General features: G+C 57.0%; 1 protein-coding gene across 6 annotated transcripts in view; it reads right to left on the bottom strand.

Moving 5' to 3' along the window:
- Positions 1–1613: 1613 nt before the first annotated feature.
- The window catches only part of NRG2 (neuregulin 2), a 223790-nt gene continuing 216177 nt past the window's right edge, over positions 1614–9226 (bottom strand). For 5 of the 6 annotated variants that reach the window (XM_064161360.1, XM_064161359.1, XM_064161362.1 and 2 more), the window contains 2 exons: positions 5727–5951; positions 1614–4318 (listed from right to left, as the gene is read on the bottom strand). In XM_064161360.1, the coding sequence (XP_064017430.1) occupies positions 3658–4318; positions 5727–5951 (886 nt within the window). In that variant the 3' untranslated portion in view covers positions 1614–3657. The remainder of the gene's footprint in view (positions 4319–5726; positions 5952–9226) is intronic. The other variant, XR_010306347.1, reaches the window with a different exon arrangement.

Raw genomic sequence — 9226 nt, 5'->3', positions numbered from 1 at the left:
CCTGAAGGTTACATGGCCAATGCCAGCTACATCAGGGCTTGGCCCTACTGCCTTTATCCCCAGCCTTGGACATCTTAGACCTCTCTTGCATGTCCTTGGCTCCCACAGGACCTGCTGCAGGGTCCTTCAGCCTTTGGCACTGTGGGAAATCAGCGCCAGATGCCTTTATTCTGGGCATAACTCTGAGCCCTCTGGTCTGGCTACAGTGCCCACAGCACGTGTGACAGATGGTCCCACTCAGGTCAAGCCAAAGACACTGAGCATCCAGGGGGTGCTGAAGCAGCAGCAGCCCAGGGTGAGGGTGTGCTTAGCCTGCCCTTCAGCTTCCCTGTGAGGAGCAGGGGCTTCCCTCCTGGCTCTTTGTGTTCCTGCGGGCTGACCCAGAGCAGTGGGTAGCAGATCTCTCTCCTGCTAGGTGACTTCAGCTGGGACCTTTGGCCACTTGTCCCCCTCACTGAGCAGGAACAAGGGCTGAGCCATAGGTGCACCCTCAGGCACCTCCTGCTAATGCACCACATGGGGGCTAGCCAGAGCCCCACCTGCCATGGAAGAGCTGAAGGGATGGCATCCCCCATGTGTAGCATCCACTCACCTCAGTGAGCCTGCACTCCTGAGCCCTGTGGTGAAGGTCAACTGCCCAGGGCAGGCATAACACCTCTTGGTCTCTATGGGCACAAAGGTGCTCATGAAACCAGAGCACCATTCCTACAAGGACAGGCTGAAAGACCTGGGACTGTTCAATCTGAGGAAGAAAAGGCTCAGCAGAACCATGTGCATGATGTGAGACAATGAAGAAGATGGAGTCAGACTCTTCTGTGCAGTCTCCAGTGATGGGACAAAAGGCAGTAAGGAGTTCAACCTGACCCAAGACAACACTTTTGATGTTTTGAGGGTGACCAAGCACTGGAAGAGATTGCCCAAAGAGGCTGTGGTGTGACCATCTCTGGAGATAGTCACAGAATCACAGAACGAGCCTGGTTGGAAGGGACCTCAAATGTCACCCAGCTCAACCTTCGCCCCAGTTTAGGCTCAGCACCAAACCATGGCCCTAAGCAGCAGGGCCACAGCTGCTTGAACACCCCCAGGGATGAGCACTGCAGCACTGCCCTGGGCAGCCTGTGCCAGTGTCTGAGAACCCTTCCAGGGCAGAAACATTTCCTCAGGTTCAGCCTGAGCCTCCCCTGGAGCAGCTTGGAACCACTGCCTCTGCTCCTGTCCCTTGGCACCAAGGAGCTGAGGCTGCCCCCTCCTCACCCCAACCTCCCTGCAGGCAGCTGCAGAGAGCAATGAGCTCTGCCCTCAGCCTCCTCTTCTGCAGCCTGCACACCCCCAGCTCCCTCAGCCCCTCCTCACCCCCAGCTGCTCCCGGCCCTTCTCCAGCCTCGCTGCCCTGCTCTGGACAGGCTGCAGCCCCTCAGTGTCCTTCCTGCAGTGAGGGGCCCAGAGCTGAGCACAGCACTCTAGTGTGGCCCCTGGCCAGCTGGCTCTGAGTGAGCTGGCTGAGCGACCCAGCCGACCTCCACAAGTCTCTTCCGAGCTCAGGCAGCCTGCGGTGCAGCTGCCCCAGCTCCCTGCGGGCCCCTCAGACCGCCTGAGACCAACGCAGCCACAGCTCGTTCCTTCTGGTTTTATTGATCATGTAAAAAATGTTCAAGTGTTCAACAGTCGTTCTGACATTCAGAGCAAACTTGGATAATCATCTCATGACAAAGGAGCAGTTGTCTAAGGACCCCGGCAGGGCGAGGAGGAGAGGGTTCAGTCACTTTATTGCTAAGAGTTAAATGGAGTACACTGTCAGTTGTTGTATTGTCTTCTCAGTCACAGCTGCACCATGCATCCAATCTACAGTATCTGAAATGCAAAGGACATGCAGGAGTAAAAACACCGAAAGAAACAGAAGTCAGGCTACAATGGGAACGGGTTTGCTGCGGAGGACTGCGGAGCCAGGGGCACCTCCACGGGGGAGCTCTGCTGCCCGCACACGTGGGGCTGCCTCTCTGCACCGCGGGGCCGAGGGCCGCAGCCGCCGCGAGTGTGCCGCCGCCGAGCCGCCAGGGAGACAGCCGCGGGCACAGGCAGGGCAGGGCAGGGCAGGGCAGGGCAGGGCAGGGCACAACCCGCCCGCCGCTCTGCCCCGCGGGGCCCTCCGCAGCCGCTGCAGGGACTCCTGCCAGCGCCTGGGGCAGCAGGGCCGGCCTGAGCCACGGCCGCGCCGCGGGGCCACTCCCCGGAGCGCTTCCAGCGGCACCCGAGGCGCCGGGGCGTAGCGGCCCCGGGGCACCGTGGCACCGTGGCACCGTGGCACCTCCGCCGAGCTGCGGTTACAGCCCTTGGGCAAGCGCGCCACTGGTGGGCAACGCAGCCACGGGGCTCTAGCAGCGGAGTGGAGACCACTATGCCTGCCAGGGCACCACGTCCGCCTTCCATGGCTGGCTTCGCTGGGCTGGCTGCCACCCTACCTAGCTGACTGCTTCACCAGCGGGTGTCTGCCTCGCCTGGCCACAGAGCTCTGCCGCTCCACCTTCAGACCCACAGCAAAGTGGCTAAAGGCTGAGCGCTTTACTGCAAGGGCTGCTGCTGCTTTGCGATTTTGCTTCCTCTTCCGACCTGCGTGGCAAAGGAATCACAGAGTCACATAACCGCCAGGGCTAGAAGGGACCTCAGGACTCATACAGCTTCGACGCCCCTGCCGTGGGCAGGGACACCTCACACTAGCTCAGGCTGCTCAGTGCCGCATCCAGCCTGGCCTTAAACACCTCCAGGGATGGGGCCTCAACCACCACCCTGGGCAAACTCTGCCAGTCTCTCACCACCCTCGCGGTGAAGAACTTCTTCCTAACATCCAAGCTGAATCTACCCACTTCTAGGTTTGCTCCAGATCCTTCCTGCCGTTCTGCTCGCTGCTGGTGGGCTGCTTCTCCTCCTGATGGCAGCAAAAAGAGAAGCATTTAACAGGGCAAGACAGATCCCCTCAACGCAGTTGCAATGCTCCCACTCGCATCCTGGATGTGTGTTTAACGATGCCTCAAAGAATAAGATCACTGGTAGCAGGGTGGGGGGCAAGGTGGGGAGGCTGCTTTCTGCTGCCAGAAGAGCACCCTTGGTGACAGGGCTGTCTCCAAACAAAAACAAACAAAAATCCATGACCTTAAAAATGCTACGGAAACAGAATCCTCGGCATGAATCCCAGCACTAGCATACAGCAAAAAGGCACCACAAGAGTTTTGTTTTCGACCGCTTTTTTTGTTTGTTTGTTTGAAGTAGTCAAAAATTGGCCCACTTTTTTTTTTTTAACTTTATTGTTTGTTTTATTTTCTTCTTTTTTTGTCTTTTGTGTTTTGGTTTTGTTAGTTTTTTTTTCTCTTTTTTTTGTTTTTTTTGGAAGCTGTAAATCAAGACATTACAATATAAATAGAGAATCCCTATAAAAAAGTCATTGTTGGCAGCTATTATAAGACAACTTTTGCTAAAATGAAAATAAAACATTTTTATTTGTTATATTTTTTGTCTGTTTTTTTTCCGTCTTTTATATAAAATAAAAATATTTATTTTTGTTCTGTTTTGTCTCGTTCTGCTCTGTCTTGCTTTGCCTCGTCTCGCTCCTCAGCCTTCTCCATGCAGGTTCCGTCCACGGGCGCGCAAGGTCTAGAAGGGTGCCTAGAGAGGATCCGGGTCTGGTTTGGGTGCGGCGTGTGCCAGGCCAGCGCGCCCAGGCTCGCCATGGGCGCTGTGCCTGCGGCAGGCGTAGTGAGTCCGGCTGTCGCCCGGCCGGTGCGGCGGCGGCGGCGACTCCATGTGCGCCGCCTCAGTGTTCTGAGCGCCGAGGAAAGGAGTGCTCTCGGCCACCAGCTCCTCGTCAGACTCGCTGTAAGAGGCGCTGCTGAAGGAGAAGGAGTCCCGCACGGCCCGGGCCCTGTGGGGGATGTGCCCGTTCAGTTTGGCCTTTTTCCAGCGCCTGTTGCCGCTGGCTGTTTTCTTTGGCTGCTCTAGCGCTGTGACGTACTCCTGCGTTGTCTCGTACTCGTCGTCCTCTGTGATGCGGAAGGGGCTGGAGGGCAGGCTGCCCATGCTGTCGTTCAGGTAGGCCTTCCTTTGGTAGTAGCTGTCGTAGCGCTGCGAGTCCTGGAAGGGGAGCTGGTAGCGCCGCAGGAGGGGCTGCTGCTCCTCCACGCGGAAGCTGATGGGGGCTGCTGGCGGCAGGGACACGGCATGCGCCGAGTTGGGGGAGGTGATCTCGAAGGTAGGCACCTGCGCGGCCATCGAGTAGTGGAAGTCAACAGGCGACAGGCGTGCTGGGGTGGTCAGGGCCGACACATACCTGGAAACAAAGCGACACCTCCAGTTGGATGTGGAACCACCCCAAAGCCTCCAGCTGCACCCCTGCGCTGCCCCACACCTGGCACAGCCACCCCTGAGGCCTCCAATGCACCTGGTGCTGGACAAGAGGGACATGCTGGCTCCAGTGGGTGCCCTTGCCCATGTACCCCAGGACTACCTCTCTCAAGGGACTCAGAGAGCAGTTCCCACTCTGACGTGCTGCAGTCTCTCCTAACAAGCTAAGTCAAGACTTCCCTGCCTCCCATCTGCCTGCCAGCTGCTTTCTCTTCACTCCAGAGTTGTCAGGCTTGTCTCTGAGAAAGGTGCCCAAAACACCTTCACTCTGCCCAGGCCACAGATGGGGAAAGCCTGGGAACGGCTTTCTCTGACTGAGCAAGACTCTTGAGTCTCAAAAGGCACCTGCTGCTTTCCTCTGCTGAAGTAGCAGTGCCAGTGTGGCAGCTCAGGCCTGGCCTAGGCCCTCTCCAAGCAGCCCTTGCTTTGACATCAGCCCTTTCCGAGGAGCAGATCTGACTTCCTCTCAACATCTAACTGATGTCTATGCTCTTTTCAGGCTGCCCAGGCTCCCCGGTGCCTTTTCACCTGTATGTAGCCTGAGCGATGGCTGCACAAGCTGGGTCAGCCTGCCTGGGTGGACTGAGGACAGGAACAAGAGAGCAGGCAATGCTGCCTTTCTCCTCTGCCCCTCTGCCATCACAATCTTGAAGTGTAACTGCCCAAAAATGGGCACATGGACACCCAGGATCATTCATGGCTGCCCAGGAGGGGCTGGAGTCAGGGTGGAGGAACCAAACTAAAGAAGAGGCCAACTGTTGCTGCCTCGCATTGACTGGTGGCATTTCACAGAACCACAGAGCCGTCAGGGCTGGAAGGGACCTCAGGGCTCATCCAGTTCCAACTCCCGTGCCATGGGCAGGGAGACTTCACATTAGAGCCACACCCAGCCTGGCCTTAAAAACTTCCAGGTCTACAGTTTCAGGTCTGCAGATGTTCTCCCCAGAAGTGGTTGTGCAAAGCCCTGCCTCCAGTTGTGACCCCATACACTACCCCTGCTCATCAGGCCATCCAGTACCTCACTGAGGACTCACATCTCTTCCCCATATATCTGGGGGCCAGACTCTGAGCTGCCAGCCCAACAACTGCCCAGGCAGTTTTTCTTCACCAGTTGCTGACTGCAGCCAAGTACTTTCTGCTCCTCTCCTCCCTTTGCTCCACATCGACGCTGCCACCCAGGGATCAGGGTGCAGTGCTTGCTGCTCCCCCTACAAAGGTGGCCTCCTGAGCTAGCAGCTTCCCCTGGTAGGAGTAGAGCTGGAGTTCCTCCCGTGCTACCAGGCTGTGGCGCTGAGGACTGTGAACCTTTCTGGGCGCAGGCAGTGAGCTCTGACCTCTCGCTGTGTGGTGAGTCCCGCAGGGAGTCCACGGAGTCGCGGTACTGCGTGGAGGGCCTCCGCGAGTCCTCGATGCAGAAGGCGGCGCCGCGGCGGGCCCGGGCCTCCACGCAGGCAGGGCTGTTGCATTTGCTGGTTCCCACTGAGGACAGCATTATCCCAGACTGGGAATCTGAAGTCAGGCTCTCTGTCCGCTCCAGGCTCCAGGTGTGGCTTTCATGTCTGTGGACCAAACCCCACAGGGACAGTCAGCAAGGTGCTCTCCAAAGGGCTGCGTGCAGGCACTGCTCACACCGTGCTCTCTGCTGGTGCCCCTTCTTCTCTCTTACATGGGAATACATCTGCCCAGGCATGCCCAGCTTCCCAGCCTTGCCTTTGACCTGCCTCTCCTTGGTCCTTCTGGGAGATAACAAGAAGAGGGTAAAGGAAGGCAAACCAGTGCATCCCAGGGTCTTATCACACCGGGGCCAGGACAGGACAGCCTCTGAAGGGAGGCCAAGGCAATCCTGCATTTTGCTTGCAAGGTATTCTGGGCACTGGCCGTGCCAAGGCAAGTCTGCAAAGGCTCTGCGAGTGTGCCACCTGCCTTGACAAGTGAGAGCCCCTTCAGAAACGCTACCAGAAAGCAGCCAGAAAATGCCCACTCTGAGTTACTTTGTCATCAGCAGAGGAAAGCTGATCAAAGGCAGAGCTGGATGGTCAGATTCCACTGCTTTACAAAGGACTCTGGCAGCAAAACACTCTCAAGGTGCTAGACAGAACCTGTGATATGTAGCCCCTGCTGAGTGCCTGGAGCTCCACCTGCTCTAGCCTTGGTACCAAGGGGACATCCATCCAGGACTCACCAGGGACACAGGGGTCCCTGCACACACCAGTGCCAGGGCCAGCAGGCTGCTTTCCACACAGATCCTTTGGAGCAACAGCTCTGAACTCCCAAACTGCACCAGCAGAGGACTCTGGCTGGGAGTTCGCAGAGGAGGCTTCCCAAAGCTGTCTTCATTTAGATGGCTCCAGGCACGTGCTGGGATGCAGCCACCACACTCATTTATAACTTCAAGGGCGTTCTCATCAGAGGCACTGACTGAGTGAAGTGCAGCCTGATGATGCCAGGAGTTTGCCTCTGGCATGACTTCCAGAAACACCTGCTTTCTGCACTTGACTTAAGGATTAGGTGGCAAGTAGCCAGGGCCAGAGGCTGTGCAAGGTAGGTGCCTCCTCACAGCTGTCCTGCATTAATAATGCCCTTCAGACACGTCTTTGTGCCCAGAGCTGGCCCCAGGATCCCCGCACTTTAAAGTGAATGTGGAAATCTGGCAAGGAGCAGCTCTGCAAGAGCAGGGGCCCCTGTGCTCCTGACTCCATCTTGCACACACCTGGCTGGAGGACACCACCCCACCTAGCTCAGCAGGGGCAGGGCTTCCCTGCACAGAGGAAGTCACTTCCAGCCCAGCAAGTCCTTCTTGGCTCCCTCTCTACTTGCTGCAGGTGTAGACAGAGAAGCCTGGAGAGGAATTCACCTGAAAACCCAAGTCTCATATCTGAGGCTGATCTCATGCACTGCTCACCAGGAACATTTCCTCATCCCTAGGAATGCCTGAACCCTGCAGAAACCTGCCAGGAGCCATCTCTGAGCCTTAGCTTCCTGGACACATGGAGGCAAATGCATAGGGGTGGTGAAATCAGCCAGGACATCTTCCCCTAGACAAAGTCAATGCAAACCAGCAGCAGCAGGCTGCAGATATGGGCCCCTGCACCTCACAGTCACTTTTCACAGGATCACAGCTCACAGGATGTCAGGGGTTGGAAGGAACCCAAGAAGCTCATCCAGTCCAACCCCCCTGCCAGAGCAGGACAATCCTATCTAACACAGATCACAGAGGAACACATCCAGACAGGCCTGGAAAGACTCCAGGGAAGGAGACTCCACAACCTCTCTGGGCAGCCTGTGCCAGGGCTCTGGGACCCTTACAGGAAAGAAGTTCCCCCTTGTGTTGAGGCAGAACCTCTTTTGCTGCAACTTACACCCATTGCTGCTTGTCCTATCCCAGGCAGCAGTGAGCAGAGCCTGTCCCCCTGCTCCTGGCAGCCCTCAGATACTTATGGACATTGATTCAATTCCCTCTCAGTCTTCTCTTCTCCAGACTCTCAGCCCCAGGGCACTCAGCCTCTCCTCATCAGGCAGTGCCCTCCACTCCCCTCATCATCCTCATGGCCCTCTCTTGGACCCTCTCCAGCAGATCCCTGTCCCTCTGCACCTGGGGAGCACAAAACTGAAGGCTGTGCTCAAATGAGGTCTCAGCAGGGCAGAGCAGAGGGGCAGGAGAACCTCCCCTGATCTGCTGGGCACACTCTGCTCAATGCCCCCCAGGACCCCATTGGCCTCTTGGCCCCCAGGGCACACTGCTGTGCCAGGGCTGCTCTCCCCCAGCACTCACAGCTCCCTCTCCTTGGGGCTGCTCTCCAGCAGTCACCTCCCAGCCTGGACTGCAGCAGTTTACTCTTCCTCTCCAGGTGCAGGACTCTGCACTTGTCCTTGTTGAGCCTCAGCTGGTTCCTCTGTGCCCAGCTCTGTGCCCAGGGCTCTCTGGATGGCCTCACAGCCTGCAGCTGTCTCAGCCAAGCCTCCCAGCTTGGTGTCAGCAGCAAACTTGCTGAGCAGACTCTGTCTGTCTGTCTGTGCCCTCATCAGTGGCACTGATGAAGCTGCTGACCAGGACTGGCCCCAGCACTGATCCCTGAGGGACACCACTGGTCACAGCTCTCCAGCTGGGCCTGGCACCATTGATCACCACCCTCTGAGCTCTATCTTGCAACCAGTTCCTAACCCACCTCACTGCCTGCTCTCCCCTCCCACACTGCCTCAGCTTGCTCACTAAACTGTCATGGGAGATGGTGTCAAAGGCCTTGCTAAACTCAAGGTAGACTACATCCACTGCTCTCCCTTAATCTACCCATTCAGTTATGGCATCATAGAATGCTCTCAGGTTAGCCAAGCAGGACTTCCCCTTGGTAAATCCATGCTGACTACTCCTGATAACCTTCTTCTCCCCAAGTGCCTTGAGACACCCTCCAGCAGGAGCTGCTCCACCATTTTTCCAGTGATGGAGGTGAGGCTTCCTGGTCTGTAGTTCCCTGGAACCTCTTTCTTGCCCTTTGTGAAGACTGCAGTGGCATTGGCTCTGCTCCAGCCCCCAGGCACCTCTCCTGTCTGCCACCATTTGGCAAAGCTGATGGAGAGTGGCAGAGCAATAACCTCAGGCAGTTCTTTCAGCACCCTTGGGTGTATCTCATCAGTGCCCACGGACTTATGAATGTTCAATGTGTGTAACTGATCCTAATCCAGTCTGCTCTGACCAGTGGGGAGCATTCCCTCCTCCAGGCTTCCTCTCCTTCACCCAGGGTCTGGAGTCCATAGGGGAACTCAGCCTTAGGTGTAAAGACTGAAGCACAGAAGGCATTCAGCAGCTCTGCCTTCTCTGCACCCTCAGCTCTCAGGC

This window comes from Pogoniulus pusillus, chromosome 22, assembly GCF_015220805.1.
Source record: "Pogoniulus pusillus isolate bPogPus1 chromosome 22, bPogPus1.pri, whole genome shotgun sequence".
Taxonomy (NCBI): Eukaryota; Metazoa; Chordata; class Aves; order Piciformes; family Lybiidae; genus Pogoniulus; species Pogoniulus pusillus.
Note: the sequence above shows the minus strand (reverse complement) of the source record. Positions and strands in the feature narration are given on the sequence as shown.